Raw genomic sequence first — 21,910 nt, 5'->3', positions numbered from 1 at the left:
GGCCTGTTTCCACACTGTAATCTAATCTAATCTAATCTAATCTAAAAGAAATTAGATTGTTATTTGAAAAGGAACAATGTGCTGAGTTATTGGGAGAAGGCAGGAGGTCTGAGTGATCTCCTTATGACAGAATACTGCGAACAGTTCTGTTATTCACCAGAGATTTTGATGAAAGTCAGGAGAGTTCAAGATGGCTGATCAGGTGTTGCTTATTTTACTTTATCATCCAAAGTCAAAATTGCCCAAATTTAATTTTAAATCTGTGATCCAATTGTGACAATGTAAACTTCATAACTTTAAAACTTTACGACTTTAATACTTCTTGGATTGAAAGAATCAGCAATAACTCTTTCTGGAACAAACTATTTCTCAAGATGAAAAGGGCATGGAGAAAGTGTTATAAAAGCAACATGCAAATTAACCATTTCAGGGAAGAAGCAATATAAACTATCTGTGTCCTGGGAAAAAGGAGATAACAATTGCTTGGTAATCCTCTGCTTCATGATAAGTGGGCAATTAACTTAGCGGGCAGAACAAATGTTCTGAAGTAAAGGCATTAATTACAGGAACAGCTTTTAAACAGATAGCTAACCCCGAATGTAACAAGGAACAGGGGAGCCACTTCTGATAAGAAGGAAAGCAACAGACTTGAAGTCTCCAAAAGTGTGATCAGTGTTGGGAATGAAAGAATCTATTGAATAATCAATACTGTCACACCACAAACTTGAAAGAGGGAGAATTGTGTAAGCATCCATCATCAGAACAAGTTAGTAGCAGAATTTCGAAGAACAACACTGCAAAAGATCGAACCCTGGACGCTTCCAGCGACAGACACTCTTGGTGAAATCCTGGCCAGATTCGCTTATTAATCGAGTAATAGCCAAGTTGGGTTGTGAGGCTTAACTTATTTACTTGAGAGGTCTAATTTTGGTTGCTCCATGCAATAAAATTTAAACCATTGTTTCAGTACTTGATTGTCTGTGAGATTTCTTAATAAGTTGCTGAATCAAAGGTAACTTGTAAGTTTACCCACAACACTATTAAGCTCAAAATATCTCAAGTCCTAACTGATCTAACTTTCCTAAGAACCAAAGAAACTCTATTTTTAGTTACTGTTTCCTCATTGCTGCATTTTACACGGCAAACTGAGATAAGTGCAAATTAGCAGTAATTTAAATGCTATAAATGGTCTTAATGCTCCATGGCACAGGTGTACAAAGCTTGGATACCACAGGGTGAAATTCAGAAGGCAACAAATAAGAAATGAGCCCACTGGGGCTTTTAGACCAGTTGTGGTTTAAGACAGCCAGCATTTTAAGAGAGATAGACTGCCAGGGATCGAGGTTGTTTTCTGATCCATGGGCTGCATTTTGGATTGTCCTGGTTTACACATGTTAGAACTGTATTTTTTTTTTCAGTTTTCAGAATATCATCTAAACTCCTCAAAGTCATGCTACCTCAAAATGCATGCATGATGTGTTTTTTATTTAATTAGCAAAAATGTTTTCTTCATGAAATGAGGAATTAACTGTTCAGTACACTAATGGCAATTCCAATTTATGCTGGCGGTAGGTTCCTGAGATTTTATCATGGAATTCATACAGCAGAGAAACTGAATTAATAGACTGCTATTCTAGGACACATTTCTGTAAGAAAATATAAATAAATGTTATCATTGACAACACATGGTCTCATCACTAATCACAAGTATCTGTTAACTACAGTTACTATTTGATTCATTGATCTTAAACCCTGTTTATACTTGCAATGCCAAGACATGGAGATAAATGTTTAGACAAACCAAAAAGCTAACTATTTAAATATATTGTTTTTGGAGTATTACCTAAGGTGCATGTGGAACTGAGTGGAGTACAGAAATTAGCAGCAATATTTACACCACATGATGCAACTGAACAGCAGAATAAGCAAGACACAAATCCTTCAGTTCATGTGTCTAGATTCAATTCCAAATGGTAAAATGATGGCATCCTTTTCTGTCTGCTGTTTGTTGGTGATGCTTATGAACTGACTTTGGGCAGTCACATCTCTGATACTAGTAGCTGTCGACTCACAGCACAAAACTCTTAATTTCAAACTAATTGTTGAGTTCAATCAGAGAAACCATGAGAAATAGACAGCAAAGTACAACAGCAACAAAAGGAAATCTGAGGTTTGGGCTGAAGTGTGTAGTTAAGGAAATGTAGACCAGAATTGTAAACAGCAGCAGTAGCTTCACCACACCATACCCTCACCCCATCACCATTTGTCCAGGGTGCTCAATAACAATTTGGGGGCTGCCAGATCTTCAGGTAAGCCTCAACACCAAGAAGCCATGGAATAGAGTCCAAGGTCAGACCACCCTCGCAAACCTCAGTGAGGAGGCTGGAGTTCAAAAGGGCACGCGGAGAGCAAATGTGTGTGAGGATGGGCATCGGGTGACCAAACAGGAAAGGCTTTCCAGCCTGCAAAATGGCCACAACTAAAATCTGATATTCTTGCTATGAGGCATTAATTCCTAAGCTCAATTAACCCTTGGTGCCACCCAACGTAGATTCATATGGCTGGTAAAATACCATGTAGGTGGGTGGACAGCAAGAACAGTGTGGCCCTCCACTCTGTGGCACCCAATTTTACTGCATCTGCCAGTCCATTCCCATTGAGGCTTTAACTTTTCACCCATGCAGTAAGCTTTACTCCACAATAACCCCTACAATGTCACTAAACCGGAATTGCTTAGATTAGATTTGATTCCCTACAGTATGGAAACAGGATCTTTGGCCCAACAAGTCCACACCGACCGTCTGAAGAATAACCCACCCAAACCCATTCCCCTACTCTATATTTATCCCTGACTAATGCAACTAACATTACAGGCAATTTAGCATGGCCAATTCACCTGATCTGCTCATCTTTGGATTTTGGGAGGAAACCGGAGCACCTGGAGGAAACCCATGCAGACACGGGGAGAATGTGCAAACTGCACACAGGCAGTCGCCCAAGGCTGGAATCGAAGCCGGGTCCCTGGTGCTGTGAGGCAGCAGTGCTAACCATTGAGCCACTATGTCACCCCCTTATGGGTATTAAATCTAGGAAAAGGTGGATTTTCTTCATCTTGGGATATATGATAGAGGAGAAAGTGGGTGAAACTGGGTAGCCATATGTCAGAGTTACTACCATCTCCTTTTCTTCACCATCCCCTCCTCTTGTCAACTGCCTGAGACAGAAACAGATTATTTGAAATCCTGGTGGTGTGTGTAATTCCATAATGGATTCCTAATCATGTAATGATGTCATCACTAAGACTATTTATTTTCAGTGTTGAAATATCACCCAATTCCACCCCACCACCTCAGCTGATGTGCTGACTCACATTAATGCCTTTGTTAACTTCAGACTTAACTATTCCTATACCCTTCTGGCCAGCCTCCCAGATTCTACTCCATAAATGTAAGATCATTCAAAACTGAGGCGTCTGTGTCCTAACTTGAATTTAAGTCCAGCACAAAGAAAATCAGAATTGCTGGAGAAGCTCAGCAAGTCTGGCAGCGTCTGTGGAGAGAAATCAGAATTAACGTTTCGGGTCAAGTGGTTCTTCCTCAGAAGCTAAGTAGCATCATCATCTCTTGTCTGCTCAGTGATCAACGCAACTTCTCAGTTGCATCCTTGTTTTCAATCACTTTATGGCCTCATCCATCCATAGCAATGTCTGGTCTGAGTTTTTTCAGAAAAATAAGTTTGATAGTTAACAGTTCCTGCTGCATCTCCATGCCAACAATGATGCAAGCCTCCTCTCATGCTGTATATATTGGCATTCCCTTTACAAGTTAATTTCTTGTATGTCAGTCCTGATGAGTGCAGATGAAAAGCTTAACTTTGTATCTGCTCTTAGCAATTCCTTACCTTTTAAAGTCCTCCATCTTCGGAATTAGAATCCCTACAGTGTGGAAACTGACCCAACAAGTCCACACCAACTGTCTGAAGAGTAACCACCCAGACCCATTCCCCTACCCTATATTTACCTTTGACTAATGCACCTTGCCTCCACATCTCTGATCACTATGGGCAACTTAGCACAGCCAATTCACCTAACCTGCAAATCTCTGGATTGTGGGAGGAAACTGGAGCACCTGGAGGAAACACACGCAGACATGGGGAGGATGTGCAAACTCCACATAGGCAATCGTTCGAGACTAGAATCAAACCTGAGTCCCTGTGGAGGCAGTAGTGCTAACCACTGAGCCACTGTGCTGCCCAGAAATGGAACTGGGAGCAGTGCTAGGATTATAAATATTTTTAACCAACCTATTCTGTGATGTTATTATATGCTTCAGGACCAGGTGGGTCTTGAACCTGGGTTGCCTGGCTCAGAGGTAGGGCCACTACCACTGTACCACAAGGGCCCACCAATAGCTTGTTTGTGTTTTTCAGACAATAAATACAGGCAGTCTCATTCAGTGGAAAGGCAGAGTGAGCTGCAATTACCGAGACAATAGACATAACCTTACTCTGCACTGAGCCTGCTACCTAAAGACCATCCCTGCTGGAGTCCTATGCCAAGACCCACCATCTGTATCCCTCTTATCCATTCTCCGAGTCAATTTTTGAACCATAGCATTGAGTGGGGAGTTGCAGCAGGACTGCTACTAAAATTTCTTCATTCCCTCTAATTAAACACTGCTCTATTCAAGAGAAATATAGACTAACTCTTGCCTGCCAGGAGAGCAGACTTTCATTCAATGGAGGGCCAGATGATTCTCCCTTGATGGGATGACAGGCTAACTCTCCCTCAGCAGGAATGGCAAACTGACCTACTCTTGATAGGGCAGACAGATGGAACGATCAGGCAAAGTGGTCATTCCATCTATTCCAAAGCTTTTCAATTTTAGTGAGGTTCTATATCAGGAGCACTAGCCTGTCAATTCCTCTCCCCACATAGATTGTTTTATGGACCAAGTGGAGACAATTCAAATTTGGAGATTGTTTTATGAACTGTAACAGATTATTCACTTGCTGTACTGAATGAGCGGAAGATTAATGAGCAACTGATCCATTCCCAGTATTTTGCACATCCACCAAGGTGAATTTTACAACGAGAATAACTTGCCAATATGAAAGTGAATCAATGATGGTTATTTAAATGAATGAGAATCACCTGATCAGAACTGGAATGTTTATTTATCTATTCACACATAGTTTTGAATATAAGCTGTCAAAATGTCACTAACCTTACTCTTTTCACAAAGCTTTTCTGACTGTGCCTCGGTACAAGTGACAATAAATTCAATTCATTCATTCATCTAACACTTAGTATAGACACAACTTTATTTCTGCTCATCTTCACCGTGAATCTAATTTTTAACTATAAAGCCAAAACGAAACCTATTCTCTATCATATGCGCAGACCTTGTGTGAAATGACATAACTGACTTTTCTTCTGCCTAGATCTCAGTGTAATCTAACCTTTAGTGTATGTTTGTGTCTTCTGCTTTCGCCACAGCAGCAGCAGCAGCAGCAGCATCCGCAGGTAGGCCAGCCAGTGTCCCAGGCTAACCTTCTGCACATGGCACATGGGCAGGCCTCTCTTGCACAAAGCCCAGTGCGTCAAGCCTCTTCCTCCTCCTCTTCATCCTGTTCTTCTTCAGCTCTGAGCGTTGGACAGTTAGTCAGCAGTAAGTTGGGGCGCCACACTATGCTGTTTGTTGTTCAGCAATTCATCCTCAGACAAGCAATGTAATTTGTCTATCAAAACTGGCACAACCATACTGATTTATAATTTTGCTAAAAAAAATCCAAGTCATAGCATCTGCCCAAAGAGGGAAATTTAGAAGGCATCACACAATTATTAGAATGTACATCTTGGCTATTGAAACAGTGTATGATCATGACATTGTTATAAAAAAGGAAAACTGAACAAGTCTTTGAAGGGAACTTACAAACGAATACTGGGAAAAACAGGGAAATGGGAAAAGCAGGGCAATGGAAGTAGAGTAAACAGTTCCAGTTGAAGAACTAGCACTCATTCAGGGGCAGTGGGTTAAAAAGCTTCCCTCTTGTACTGAGACCGCGGTGATTCCATAAACAAATGCCTTGTTTTGATGACAGTCCATAGCCACATTGTGAGTGACAAATGGGAGTCTAAGTCTCAATAACATCTAGCCTGGACACAAGCAGATATGACTTCAATAGCCCTGGTGCCAATCTCACTCTACCACACTTTTGGAAACAGCTGTTTTCGCTGATCTTTAGCCAATTTTCTCTAAGACTTCTACTGCATAATAGTATCAATTCTCTGCTAGGAATTGTGCTCCATGTGATATCAACAACATAGAATCAAGGATAAACCATTCAGCCCTTTGAGCTTGCTCTACAGTTAAGAGATGGTAGCCTATTAGGATATGGCTGATCATTCTGCAACCCCATTCACCCAAATTTGCTCCTCATCTCTTAGAAACATTATCCAAAAAGAGCTCACCCGTCTCATTGACAGACAATATTGAGCCTCTTTGCTCTTTTATTTTGAGTGATCCACAATGGGACGTCGGTTATGCTCCTCCGATGTCTGGTGCCTCCAATGGCCATGAAATGGAAGGACCTCAATTTAGATAAGAAAGGCACTTGCCAGTTTTGAGGCTCACCTAAAATTTACAGCATGGAAGGAGGCCACTTAAGATGTCATATCTGTGCTGGCCAACAAATCATCCATCCAGTCTAATCCCACTCTTCAGCTTTTGGTCACTGCCTCAAATGCATATCCAAATACTTCTTAAATGTTGAGAGCCTTTGCCCCGACTATCCTTTCAGGCAGTGACCTGACTGTCAATTCGCTGCAATATTTTAGGTGAAAATGTTTCCGCTTGAATCCCTTATAAACATCCTACATCTTATTCTAACCACTTGGTTGTGGACTGTTCAACTCAGGGGTATAGAACCTTCATTCACTTTAACCTCATAATCTTACATTACTGACTAATTTTAAACTTCAAATAGATCTCCCATTAGCTTCCTTTATTCCAAAGAAAAAAGTGTTTGTCTACCTAATCTTTCCTCACCAAGGTTCACCAGTTCAGACAAAATCCTGGTAAATGTCATCTGCAACCTCTCTAGTATTGACACAACTTTCCTATTGTGCAATGACCAGGATTGCACTCAGTACTCCACCTGCTGTTTAACCAGTGTTTAGTACAATTCCGCAATAACTTTCCTACTCTTATATTCAATGTCAGGCTAATGAAGGCAAGTATCTTGTATGCTTTCTTGACCATGTTATCTGTATTTTCAGCCATATTCGGTGATCTGTGAACATGCTGTCTATGCAAGGTCTATGTTCTTCTTGGCATCCTAAAATTTATTAGGTATTACTTTGCCATGTTAGCCTTCCCCAAATGCATTACTGCACAGTTTTCGGGCTTGAATCCTATCTGCTGTTGTTCTGCCAACCTGATAATCCATTGATATCTTCCTGCAACCTGAAGTTCTCTTATTCATTATTAACTACACCACCTATCTTTATATTATCTGCAAACTTTTATCCATTATATTCAAATCCACATCATTGGAATATATCACAAAAAGTCATAGCTTTGTGCAGAACCCCAGTGAAAACAGCTTTCCAGTCATCTATTATCTTTTGTTTCCTGCCATTTTTGAATTGACTTTGCCACTTCAGATTGAATCCTCATGACTTTTAACTCTGATCAGTCTGGTGTATGAGACATTATCAAAAGCTTTAATAAAATCTATAGCATATCCACTACCACCAACTGTCCATGTTATCTTCCCAAAAAATTAAATCATCATTCCTTAACAAATCCAGCCTTTGATTAATTCATTACTTTCTAAATTAAGTTTTTTCCTTATGGTCAAAATTTTTAAATCGTTTTTCCTTCACCAAAGTTAGGTGACTGACCTGTAATTACTTGGCCTATTCCTTTCTCCATTTTAAAATAATGGTGTACATGAGCTGACATATGAGCTGGGAGCAGAAGTGGGTCTTTTGATCTGTCAAGTCTGCATTGCAATTCAATAAGTTCATGTCTGATTTGTTTGTGTTTTGAATTCTACATTTCCATCTACTCAAAGAGTCTTTGATTTTCTTGCCTAACTTTGAATCTATCCAGTTTCACCTTTAAAATGTTCCATGACCCTGAAGTCACTATATTCTGAGGCAGAGAGTTCAACAATTCTCTGTGAAGCAATATTTTTCCTCATCCTTGTTTGAAAAAGGCACTCTCTCATTTTAAAACAGTGTGCCTCAGTTCTAGACTTACCCATGAGTGAAAACATTCTTTCTACATCTACCTCATCAAGACAGATTCCCTCGTGATTGAAATTTTGTAAGGTTTTTCATTTCCTTCAACCTCCTGATTAACAGCAATTAATGGGATTTTTTTTTGTATCCTCTATAACGAAGTCAAAAACCACCTTTTCAATTTATCACAGCTTCTACTTCTTTTAATCTACCATTTCTGACACCCTCCAGCAGACAAGTGCTCACTTTGCTTACTCTTTTGCTTTATTTGGTGTCCATAGAAACTGTTGCTTTCTGTTTTTTATATTTATACCTAGCTTCCTTCTATGTTCTAATTTGTCCTGATTAAACTGTTATTTGTCATTCTTTATATTCTGTCCATCCAATGCTGTGCCATCAGGCAGAGAAGATTCTGCCTTTGTTTAATGGTCTAGAAAAGAGTTCATCTGGGCTTGGAGATAGATCCACTTCCAAAATGTTAAAGCCGCCACATCCTGGAACTCCTTTCCTAACTGCACTGTAGGATGTACATACACTCAAAGACTGTAGCTTCAAGAAGGCAACTCATAATTACCTTCCTGAAGGTAATCAGGGTTGGAATGCTGGTCTAGAAAATAACACCTAAATCCATGAATGAATAAAATAGAAGAATCCTTTCTGACAGTATTAATTTAATCAAATATGTAATTCTCCCCCCAATCGCAATGTTTGTACCTTTACCTCTGAAACCCAATGCAAAGTATTCATCAAGAACCATGTCCATATCCTTTGTCTTAGCATGCAGATAATTGTTAAAATTCCTAAAAGGCCCAAGTCTGTCTTTGTTTTTTCTGTGTTTATAAATAACTGAGTTTTCCTTGATTCTATTTGGCAATACCTTTTCATGTACTCTTTACTTTCATACTCCTCCGCATTTTCTGCAGTAATGGGCCCTTCCCGTGTCATAAGCTTCCTTTCATTTTTCTTTATCCTCTCCTTTAAGTACCTTGAGATCAATGAAGCTCTGGATTTGTTAGTTCCACTCTTTCTTTCATGAACACACTTGCTCTGAACCCTTTCCACCTCTTGCATGAATGCCTGCTACTAATCAGCACTTGTTCACTTCCAACTAGTTGTCTCAAGTCTGCATTAGCTTAAATTATGTCTCAACTTAGTAGAATTAGCTTTTCTTCACATTTTTTCAGCGTCCTTTCTCATAACTATTCTAAATCCAACTAAATTTAATCAATTATTTTTAGAAATTCTTGGTTACACTGATGTGTCTGAATAGAAGCTCGTTTCCACTCCAGAGAGCTGAGAACATAAACCAGACTAACACTTAAGCACACTTCTGAGAGACTGCTGCACTGTCAGAAGTATTGTCAGTTGGAGGAGATTTAAAACTAAGACATTATCTGCCTTCTCAGTTGGACCAAAATAGAGTTCCAGTGATGTCATAGCAAATATTTATCTTTTTTATCAATACCACAAACAATCTGGTCATTTTTTTGTGATTGCAATGTATGTCTGATGCCATTATATATCTACCTGTTTTTCATCTATTTCATTATAATCTCCTTGACCCTTTTGTTATACTCCCACACATGATCAACCTCATTTGTTGTCCACCCTTTTCTTTCCACCTCTCCAATTGTATACTCCTGCTATTTTGCATCCCACCTGTTATCCACTCTGTCCATTGTCCGTCATGCTTGTTATATATGCAGCCTGTTTAATGTTCTTCTGAATTTTACCATGCCCTAAGGTCCTAGACTGGAGAGCTGGAGAAAGGCCAAGTCAGAGGCCACAATTAGAAAGGATTGCATGTGAAAATAAGATGCAACAAAAACCAATAGAAATGAGATTATATAAAAGAGAAAAGTCAGTAATATTGCTAATTTGCCCATTTATTACTTTTTATTTCCAAAAGTTCTTTGATAAATGTAACCCAGCAGTTTAAACAAAATGTCTACTTGTTTGGTCCAATTGCTTATTGATGTTTCAATACAAACACCTTGTTATTGAGGTAAACTTTAGAATACAGTTAATATCCTGGACATTGAGCAGTTTTGCTATAGTAATATTAATTATAGCTAACTAACATATAAGTTAAACCCATACATTAAAATGTTAATGCAACTCCAGAGGGTCTACTTCTCCACCTTCTGAAATAGAGCCTTATTCGTTAGGTGGCTAATGTTAATCACTTGAAAATTGATATAATGCAAATGGGACATGCTGTCCATGTACAGCTGATTATGTAATTGGAATGTTGGTCATGCAAGTGCTATGATCAGAACAAATTCTTGTGTTACTACCCTGTCTAATTACCCTGTCATCTCTTGACTCAATTTTGTCCTGTTATGCCTTTGCCTTCTACTTCCTAATGTTAACATTTTAACTTTAATCCTATCCGGACTTGCCCGACCCTCAACCTTGGTCACTTGGTGGTCATGTCACTGGACTCGTAATCCAGAGACCAAGTCTGCTGCTCTGAGAACATAGGTTCAAATCCCACCATAGCAGCTGGTGGAATTTAATTTCAATGCATAAATCTGGAGATGATAGCTTATGACCAAGAGATTATCGTCACTTGTCTTAAGAAAAAAACCCATTATGTTTAGTGCCTATGTGGGAAGAAAATCTGCTATCCTTACCTGGTCTGGGCTACATGTGATTCCAAATACACACCAGGTTAACTCTCAACTGCCCTTTGAAATAGCCATGTAAGTTATTCAGTTTAAGGGCAATTAGAGAGAGGCAATGAATTCTGGCCATGCTAACGATGATAAGATCCCTTTTTAAAAAATGCATAAATGTATTTTAAAATTTAAATGAGTCAGTTTGAAACATCTTAACCCACTTCATATTCCTGCTTCCCTGGTTTCACTGCAATGTTTGATGACTGTGTGTGAGCAATTGTTGTCTACATGAGCTTCAAAGTTGTGGTTTTCATGCCATCAACTCTAGCTAGAGTACATATAAAAAGTGCATAATATCAAGCATTGCTGTGAATATGGCCTTGACCTTGCTAAATAGGTTTCTGTGCATCTCCTCATATGCCTCAGATTACCTTTTACAGTAGGTCATATCCATGTTTTTGTTGTCTATAGGTTGAATCTTTTCCTGATCAGCCTCCAAACTTCTCACCTCCCATTAGAATGAAGATCCTCCAAAACTCTGTTAATTGTGTTCTATCAAGTCCCTTGACTCATTAAACCTTCACCCCAGTCTTAACTGAACAACCTTGTGTCCCAGTTCACTGTCGTCTTAGTTTGAAAATTTTGATTTTTATTTTCCAAACCCCTCTCCTCCCAGTCTGTCTCCTGCAGATGTAGAACCTTTCAAGATTTCTGTTAGCTAGATTTTGAATAGACCCATTTGTTGGTCACAAAGTTTGCCCATTCAGATGAAGATGGTCAAGATGCAAACTTCATGTTTCCACCTCATCTGAATGAATGTGGTATTAGCTGTTGTGCCTCAAAGGCCTACTGTTTGAGTACAGCGATGGGGTGAGGGAAGCCAGGAACAGTCGTGCTGTCAGCCTGACAGATACAATCAACCTGATTTCCTTAAAAGGAGGCTGCAGAACAATAGTCTGCATTCTGAGTTCCTGAACATCAGTGTTCATAATGATCGATGTAACACTGGAATTATTGATGGGTTGGGTGGGCAGATGTTATGGTCCCACAGAGGATGAGGAAGCCTTCAGGTACCACCCTCAGAAAAATTTTAGAACAGGCAACCAGAAAGGTCACCTTCCAGAGTATGAACCCAAGAACCTGGCAGCAGCATCACACAGTGTGGTCAACACCAGTGAATGCATCTTCACATGACCTGCCCCACCCTCCACAGCACCAGCTTCTCACACAGCTCAATAAACCATACCAATGATGTAGCCTTACCAAAATGGGGGTTAATATTCAGGATCATCAGCTTTTTGATCATGATTTAATCTGTGAATATCTTGGAGTACTGTGCCCATGCACATTCAATGTTTTTCACCTGACTGACTAAACATTTTCCAAGTTACTTTGGATACAATTTCCCACAAGTGGTTTGACTGGAGAAGCTGTCACTTTTGGTCATACTCAAGTGAATGTGCAAAGACCACTCTGACTCACAGCACAATCAAATGAATGGAAAGCAAAATGCTATAGATGCTGAAAATCTGACTCGGGGAGAAAAATAAGCGGGCGATGGGGAAAGTCAGAAGATCAGGGAACATGTGTGGAGCAAAGTGTTGAACCTATGAGAAGGGCTGATGCAGTCTGACCTGCAGAGTGTCTGTTCATGTTTTTCTGTTGCTCAGCTGGTTTCTTATGTTGTAACCATTTGTTCAGATGTTCTTCATCTCTCTATTGTAAGCTCTCAGCATTCCATTTGCCACAAAATCTGCTTTCACTATCCTATTTCTTCATACAACACACAACACCAGGTTATCGTCCAACAGGTTCATTTGGAAGCCATAGCTGTCAGAGCTCTTCTCCTTCATCAGGTGGTTGTCAACCTGTTGGACTATAACCTAGTGTTGTGTGATTTTTAACTTTGTACACCCCAGTCCAACACCATCACCTCCAAATCATGTCTATTTCTTCATAGTTACTGATTCTTTGCCCTTTTTCTAACTGTCCCAGTTTTGCCACAGATGTTTTGTGGTCACTTCTATTGCACGTCTTGTTATTCACAATCATTTCAGAGTTAAGTTTTCTCACAAAAAAACTGTACGGTTGTTCTGGGGTGCTTGAAGTATTTGAAGTGTTACAATGCTATCGTTTTGCATGTAATATAGCTCATTCCTGATAGGTCAACATCTCCGCAAGTCTTATATAAACAGTGCGTAGTTTAGTCAGCGCTTATTTCATTAGTACTCCCTTTCAAATTATAGTGGATGATCAAAGTAATACTGGGCAGTAAGTATGACATACAGCTGTATGCACTTACAGCTTAATCCGCCTATAGGCTCACTGGCTATTTTTACAGGCATATGGATGTGTCTGTCCACATGTGTGTGTGTGGTTGGTTGTTTGTGCAAGCTTTTGTGTAAGTGTGTGTATGTGTATGTGTACAGTGGTATATACATGAGTGTTTGTGCCTTTGTGCATGTGTGCTGTCTGTCTTTGAACTGTTCCCTGCAAGCAATGAAGAAACAGAACATTGGGTGGGATGTAAAATGGTCAGAGACAGCAGTTATATGGGCCCCTCTGTGTGTGTGCATGTCAGTGTGTACATTTCTACCTGTGTTTGTGCATGCATACCTGTGCTTTTATATGTCTGCATGGGTTTCTCTACATATTCATCCTACTTTAAATCATGATATGCCCTGTTATTTTGCTTACTGCAGATCCACAAACAGCAGCCAGTGAGGTTGATGGAGTAAACCTTGAAGAAATTCGTGAGTTTGCAAAAGCATTTAAAATCCGGCGTCTATCTCTTGGTCTGACACAGACACAGGTTGGACAGGCCTTAAGTGCCACTGAGGGACCAGCATACAGCCAATCTGCAATCTGCAGGTAGCTAAGTACTTTGTGACTTTTGGAATGTGACCAGTATGCTTGGTGAGTGTGTCAAGTCATGTTTAACTGCGCCTTCTGTTACTTCTACTGTGAGCAATTTTAAAAAATCAAATGAAAAGGTACATTCTGATTATATATCCCTTTTAAAAATCTGATCTTTTTATCAGTTTATTGGAATGACTAAAGCTTAAGAAGTTCCACTCTCTACACTTAAAGTGAATGATCTAGAAAAATGATTGCAACATGATTTGGTCAAAGAAGTCCATCAGCCTATTTGTTATAGAGTCCGGTTCAATTCATCCATGACAACCAGATATACTAAATTAATGCCAGCATTTGGCCCATATCCCTCTAAACCCTTCCTATTCATATACCCATCCAGATGCCTTTTAAATATTGTAATTGTACTAGCATCCACCACTTCCTCTGGCAACTCATTCCATAAATGCACCACCCTCTGCATGAAAAAGTTGTCCCGTAGATCCCTTTTAATTCTTTCCCCTCTCGCGTTAAACCTATGACCTACCCTGGGAAAAAACCTTTGGTTATTCCCCTATCCATGCCCCTCATGATTTCATATACATTTATAAGGTTACCCCTCAGCTTCCGATTACTCAGGAAAAATAGCCCCAGCATATTCAGCCCCTCCCAATAGATCATACCCTCCGACCCCGGCAACATCCTTGTAAATTTTGTCTGAACCCTTTCAAGTTTAACAACATCTTTCCAATAGCCAGTGAGATCTGAGATAGTTTTCTTCACTCTCCACCACGCTACCCATTTTTGCGTCTTCTGCAAACTTATTAATCATACCTCCTATATTCAGATCTAAATAATTACATAAATGATCATAGATAATATAACACTATAATTATAGAACAAGGAAGAATGCAGGTGTCATTCAGAGGCTCAGAGATAACTTGCTAATTGTGGGGCAGGCAGAGGGCAGAGGAAATTCAGAGTGGGATGGGTTAAGTGGTGACCAGCAGTAGCCCAGAGGTTGAATGTGGAGCTAGGATGTGCATTCTTCTCTTTCTGCACCACAATAAGGTAAGATTTTTCTTTGAGATTTGAACTTAGGTTCTTATGATCCTTAGTGCAAACTGCTGGATTACGAATCTAGTAACAAAATCGCTAGACATCTGTCATCCTCAACTGGTCAAAATATCATTCTGAAATCTACAAAGGTGACAGAAATTTGTGAGTCATCCTAAGTGTGCAGAATTTCAAGAGGAAGTGAATACTTTGACACTGACATAAAAGTCCAAGATGTTTCCTCTTTCCAGTTTTAGCTTGAGAAAGGGAAATCACTGTAAATATTGGGAATGTCAATGGCCCTGACTGATTAGAAAGTGTATAACAAAAGAGAATCTCAATGTCCTTTCATATTTGCGCAAAACCAAAAGCAAATCAATAAAATGGGTGAAGAGATGTAAATTTCATACATAACCACAACACAATCAAATCTTCTCAATCTTTTAGTCCACTTTTTGATCCCTGCGCCTGAACATATCTCATCATTGGCCTCCCCTCCTTGTAGTCAAGATTACAGTGGTGCTGGAAAAGCACAGCACGTCAGGCAGCATCTGCGGAGCAGGAGAATCAATGTTTCAGGCAGAAGCCTTTCATCAGGAAGGGCTTTCACCCGAAACGTCGATTTTCCTGCTCCTCGGATGCTGCCTGATGTGCTGTGCTTTTCCAGTATCACTCTAATATTCATCAGGAAGGGCTTTCCTGTTCCTCGGATGCTGCCTGGCCTGCTGTGCTTTTCCAGCACCACTCTAATCTTGACTCTAATCTCCAACATCTGCAGTACCCACTTCCTCCCCTCCTTGTACTCTTATAATGCCAATTCACCATAAATCATACCCAGAATTTTAAATGCAGCAAGATACAAAGTAATGCTCCTGTTGTTTTATGATGAATTCTAAAGTATTCTAAACAGGTTGGAACTTTCCTCATTAGGATTTAGAAGAATGGGAGGTGATCTCATTGAAATGCATAGGATTCTTAGGGGGCTTCACAGCAAAATGATGAAAGGATGTTCCTCCTCAAGGCACAGTGCAGGTGGGCATTGTCTTAAAGTTAATGGACACCAATTGAGATGAAGAGGAATTTTTTTCAGTGGCTTGTGAGTCTTTGGAACTCTTTGCCACAGAGAGAACTGAGGGCATTGTCCTTGTGCATATTTAAGGCTGAGATAGATAGATTCTTGATCAGTATGGGAAAAGGTTATGGTGAAAAAGCAGGAAAGTGGACAGGAGGAATGTCAAATCAGCCATAGTCCTCTTTCTGTGGATATGTTTACTGGCTTTGTGGTACAATGATATTAATGGACATTATGATGTAATAATTGATCACATTGCTATGATAGCAATTTGGCAGAAGACACTCAAACATGAATGAGCATTTGAAAAGACAGTGCTTAGATACTACACTATAGAGTTGTGTTTGATTGCATAATATGTGCGGACACAATTAAGCAAGTGTTAGGAATGTTATAGTAGAGTATAGAATATCCTTTATTGTAAAGTGTACTTCAGTGTAGAAATACAGTGAAAAGTTTTTACAATGTCTGCCTCTTGTGGCACCATCTTAGGTACAAATACCTAGAGACAAATCTTGGATACAAAAGAGGAATAAAAAGTAGTTGCATTACTTTACAGAGTTTAAAATAAATGTTAGAAATAAGATATCATTAAAAGATTGACATTATAGTCAGGTAAAAAAAATGTCAAATAGAATTACAATGAGGCAGCTCAATGCAGGGCCTCTACTCGTGGTCTGATCGCCCGCACCAGATCCCAGTCCAACGGCCATCCCTGCTCCACTCCAAGCTTCCAGTCCGCTCTGTCCTGGCACTCAGCTGCTCCAAGGTAAGTTCTAGGACTGCCTCCCTCGTGTCAGTCTCCACCCAGGACCCACTGCCTGCACGCTGCTCTGGGAAGCACCGCTCCAGGACTGTAGTCCACATGCTTCTCCAGGACTCGCTGCTCGCGCCTGCCACTGCTCCAGGATTCACCTCCAGGGCTAAGGAAAGAGAAAAAGAAAGGAAGAAAAGAAAAATAATAGACAGAACAGAAGAGCTCCATCAGGATCATCTTCCTCTGCCACCACCTTGCAGGAAGGTAAAATTTAAGAAGTTGAGGAATCTTAGTTAGAGATAAAAGCAATATTGACTTGAATAGCAGATAGGGAACAAAAGGAAACTTCCAAACCCAGGATCCTAACTTAAAATAGAGTCAGAGACACACCTGAAATGGGGAAACTCTGAAGGCAAGCCAAGACTTCAGAAGACTTTGAGGAAGTGACTGCTGGAAAAAGACATTACTCCAAAGGAGAGAAAAGAAGACTTTGGAAGAATTTGAAGTCTGGATATCAACTGCCAGTTTTCTGCAGAGCGTTAACACAGAATTGGAACAGTTCAGCAGCAGGAAGGAAAAATCCAAATGTTAATGCATGTCAATCAGCTAAGATAGTCCATAAGGATGGAAGTTCCATTTAGGGTGGCACAGTGGCTCTGTGGTTAGCACCGCTGCCTCACAGTGCCAGGGAGTCGAGTTCGATTCCAGCCTCGGGCGACTGTCTGTATGGAGTTTGCACATTCTCCCCGTGTCTGCGTGGGTTTCCTCCAGGTGCTCCGGTTTCCTCCCACAGTCCAAAGATTTGCAGGTCAGGTGAGTTGGCCAGGCTAAATTGCCCATAGTGTTAGGTGCATTAGTCAGAGGTAAATAAAGGGTAGGGGAATAGGTCTGGGTGAGTTACTCTTCGGAGGGTCGGTGTGGACTTGTTGGGCTGAAGGGCCTGTTTCCATACTGTAGGGACTCTAATCTAGTGATCTTACCATTACCTCCCTCTTAATAATATGGAAGGCTTACAGTGAGGCTAGAAGTGGCACTCCGAGAAAAGGTCTAGGAGTGGCAGTTTTAGCACAATAGAACAGCTTCAGGTTTGCATGCAAAGGAGTAGCACCATCATGTCAGCACAGGTTTTTATATGCTGTAGGTCCAATAGCTAATGATGTTCTGGCAAGAAAAAAGTGTAGGAAAATGTACTGTGAAGTATGATGCATTGAAAGCTTTAGCCTCACAGGAAGTTTAGTAATAGTACAGTTAAGATTCAATCAGTGATTCCTGCATTTGGGAGAATCAACAGAAATCAATTTAACAGATTTATGTTATCTAACTGAATGTTGAAGATATGGAGCTTTGATGGATGAATTAATTAGAGACTGTATTGTAGTCAGTGCTGATAAGTTATCAGACTTTCTTCAATCCAAGAATGATTTAATGTTGGAACAGGCAGTTGAATTTGTGAATGAAGCAGAAAAGGAAGACCTTATTTTAGTTGAAGCAGTAGAGTTTTATTCTACAGCAGTAAGAATACTTTACCAGCAACTGAGGGAAAACTTAGACAAATTTGTGCTGCTCAAAAATTTGACAAGGAATGCACAAAGGTCAGACAACTCCATCTGCGAAGGTGGTCAAAATATAACCCAGCAGAGCAAATGGGTATCATGAACAAAAACAATACTTGACTTGGTGAAAGATTTATTGTTGTACAACCTTAGAATGGTTGATGGGAAGATAAATCCTGCAGAAATTCCATGGGGGCGTCAAGGTATCATGAAATGCATTTTCAAAGACAGATGGGATTATATTTTGTCAGATTTCTAAAAAGGCGATTGGAAAGGCTAGAGATGTATTTGTTCGATTCAAGAGTGAAAATGTATTTAGTTCTAGTTAACAATTACTCAAGATGGATTAAAATAGCAAGAATTCATTCAATCACGGTAAGTTCAGTGATCAGAGCACTGAAAAATACCTTTGCAATACGAGGTTTCCTTGAAGAATTTGTGTTGGACAATGGACCTCAATTTGTGAATGAGGATTTCAGGAAGTTCACTTTGGAAGTGGGCATCGACCAAATAACAGGTTGTCCCAACCTGTCCTCATTTAAACAGAGAGATAGAAAGAGCAGTCACGACTATGAAGTCATCAGTGCATGAGAACCTAAATAGAAAAAGTTTTTATTTTAGCTACAGAGCAACACTGCTGAATAATGGTAGCTCACCAGCAGAATGGATTGTTAATGGGGATGAGATGCAAAACAGATGTACCCAGAATTAGAAAGCAATCTCATGGGTAACCTAAGCTCGCAAGACCACAGAAGGTAAAACAGCTTGAGAAAAACTCACAGAAAAATATAGCAGAGGTGGCACAATTTAAGGTGAATACTCTGTCACCATAAAGCCAAAGCAAGATATCTAGATAAAGGATAGGAATTCAGAATCCACAGTCATCAGAGAAACAGATCAACTGAGTCCCTATAATTTCAGAACACCCAAAGAGACATCAAGGAGGAACACAAAGGCATCAATCCTACTTGAGCTAAGAAGTGAGCCAAGAATTGAGACCAAGTATTGTTATCGAGGAATATGGAGACAGCCTTATCTATAATGCATGAGACACAAAGTGGTACAATACCATTAACCCCATGTTGAACTCAAGTGAACCAAATCATGTTTGGAACATCCAGTCAGAGTTTTAGATTGTCTGAACTTTGAACATTCAGAACTTTCTGGGTGATCTGTAGGGATGTGCAGGAGGCAAGATGGAGAACATGGCAAAATCAGTGATAATGGCAATAATATTATTAGTGGTGATGTTAATGACGACAGAAACTTTGTAGTGACAAAAACATGAAGCTGCCATTTGCAAGACGCAGCTACTTTGGATTTGCAATCATTGCATCAGCCACTTCATATGCATTCTGATTAAGGACGCTAAGGGATCAGAAGCTGGTCAAAAATGATTTGCTACATGCCATTGGTGCTTGCATGTTGAACCCTGGGCATCTCAGTAGAAGGTTGAAGTTAACAGCAAAAAAGGTACAAAAGACCACTGCTAGCTGAAGGGAAACTACTATTAGTTCCACCTGTAAGGGTTCTGTATGAGCCACTTAAGTTCAATTATGTAACACATCAAACAGGATACAGCATATGATGAGGCAGAATAATATGCACCATGCAGGCGTATCCCCCGTTATCCATGTTTAACATGTCTCACTGTGTGGCGAAGTGCATTCAGCCCACATCCCCAGGGTCTGCCACCGATTACTGTTCCGAAATTTAAGAAACCGTTTCATTCCTTCTGTACTCAATTTAGGTCTTTTCTACCGAGAGTGATTGCCCTGCCACTGGTGGCATATTGGCCGCTGCCTACCTTAGAAGACATAGATGGATGCAGGAAAACCAAGAGCCGTTGACAAGGTCAGAAGCAGCAGCAGGTGGCATGGAGGTCAAAGATCATCCAGCTCAGGGAAAGGTTGTAGCTGCAGGGCACCCCAGGCTGTGTGGGTATGCAGGAGGCCCAGAGTTTGCTGGCACCAACTCCATTCCTGGGCATGATTGAGGCACAGTGTTGACAGGCTCTATATATCTCAGGATGCTGTGACAGAACTGTGCCAGGTGCTGGAGTGAAACCTGTGGGCTGCTTGAAAGGCAGATCATCTTCTCACAGTGACTGTGAAGGTCATTGCAGCACTGAACTATGGTGTGCAAGGTCACACCAACCCATTTCATTCGCCTAAGAAAAGGCCAGATGAGCATCCTGGGCAATTGGATTCAGGATCATAGCTGGTTCTCCCAGCTACATAGTGTCATCAACTGCCCATATAAAAGCCATATGACGACATTACAAAATTCATCAAAAGGAAGCTGTTCCATTTGATTAATGTTGAGGTGATCTGAGATCACCGTTACCGTTTTCAGGGAGGTGTGGGCCCACTACACTGGCAGCTGTCACAACTCATACATTCTGGAGCACTCTCATGTACCTGCTGCATTTGAGGGTCCAAGTCCCTTACAAGGCTGGTTACTGGGGAACAAAAGTAACCCACTGTGACCATGGGTTATGACACCCATGACTGATGCAGAGAGTAGATACAATGCTGCCCAAGCCTAAACCGTGGCTGTGATAGAGCAGAGTATAGGGCTGCTGAAGATACAGGAACCAGAGGAATATTGGCATGCCCAAAGTTAGATAGAGGTGCAGTAATTTCAGTTCTTTCTGATACCTATTATGGTTGAAGTGTAGTTGGAATGTTCTCTTCAAGCCATCATGCATAAACCAACATGGTACGTGAGGTACTAAACGCTGTGTCATAGGAAAACTGAACATAAGTGTTCAAGACAGAGAGAAATATTTCTGAAACCTTACATATGATCCAAAACCAGGACTTTCACTGCTAAGTAGGACTTGCATCAGATTTAGAGAGTAGAGAAGTTAGAAAGAATTTATATTTGCCAGGAATTGGTGTTGGAGAGACTGTTAGGTCTGAAGGTTGATAAGTCCCCGGGGCCTGATAGTCTACATCCCAGGGTACTGAAGGAGGTGGCTCGAGGAATCATGGATGCGTTGGTGATTATTTTCCAGAGTTCGATAGATTCAGGATCAGTTCCTGCGGATTGGAGGGTGGCTAATGTTGTACTACTTTTTAAGAAAGGTGAGAGAGAGAAATCAGGAAATTATAGATCAGTTAGTCTGACCTCAGTGGTGGGAAAGATACTGGAGTCTATTATAAAGGATGAAATTACGACACATCTGGATAGTAGTAACAAGATAGGTCAGAGTCAGCGTGGATTTATGAAGGGGGAATCATACTTGACTAATCTTCTGGAATTTTTTGAGGATGTAACTCTGAAGATGGACGAGGGAGATCCAGTAGATGTAGTGTACCTGGACTTTCAGAAAGCTTTTGATAAAGTCCCACATAGGAGGTTAGTGAGCAAAATTAGGGCGCATAGTATTGGAGGTAAAGTACTAACTTGGATTGAAAGTTGGTTGGCTGACAGGACACAAAGAGTAGTGATAAACGGCTCCATTTCGGAATGGCAGGCAGTGACCAGTGGGGTACCGCAGGGATCAGTGCTGGGACCGCAGCTTTTTACAATATATATTAATGATATAGAAGATAGTATTAGTAATAACATTAGCAAATTTGCTGATGATACTAAGCTGGGTGGCAGGGTGAAATGTGAGGAGGATGTTAGGAGATTACAGGGTGACCTGAACAGGTTAGTTGAGTGGGCAGATGCATGGCAGATGCAGTTTAATGTGGATAAGTGTATGGTTATCCACTTTGGTGGCAAGAACAGAAAGGCAGA

General features: G+C 40.5%; 1 protein-coding gene across 5 annotated transcripts in view; it reads left to right on the top strand.

The window, feature by feature from the left end:
• The window catches only part of pou6f2 (POU class 6 homeobox 2), a 581,389-nt gene that overhangs the window by 525,727 nt on the left and 33,752 nt on the right, over window positions 1-21,910 (top strand). For all 5 annotated transcript variants that reach the window (XM_043688935.1, XM_043688932.1, XM_043688930.1 and 2 more), the window contains 2 exons: window positions 5,498-5,669; window positions 13,572-13,740. In XM_043688935.1, the coding sequence (XP_043544870.1) occupies window positions 5,498-5,669; window positions 13,572-13,740 (341 nt within the window). The remainder of the gene's footprint in view (window positions 1-5,497; window positions 5,670-13,571; window positions 13,741-21,910) is intronic.

Source organism: Chiloscyllium plagiosum, chromosome 4 (assembly GCF_004010195.1).
Source record: "Chiloscyllium plagiosum isolate BGI_BamShark_2017 chromosome 4, ASM401019v2, whole genome shotgun sequence".
NCBI lineage: Eukaryota > Metazoa > Chordata > Chondrichthyes > Orectolobiformes > Hemiscylliidae > Chiloscyllium > Chiloscyllium plagiosum.
The sequence above is the reverse complement of the archived record's forward strand: the minus strand, read 5'-3'. Positions and strand labels throughout refer to the sequence as shown.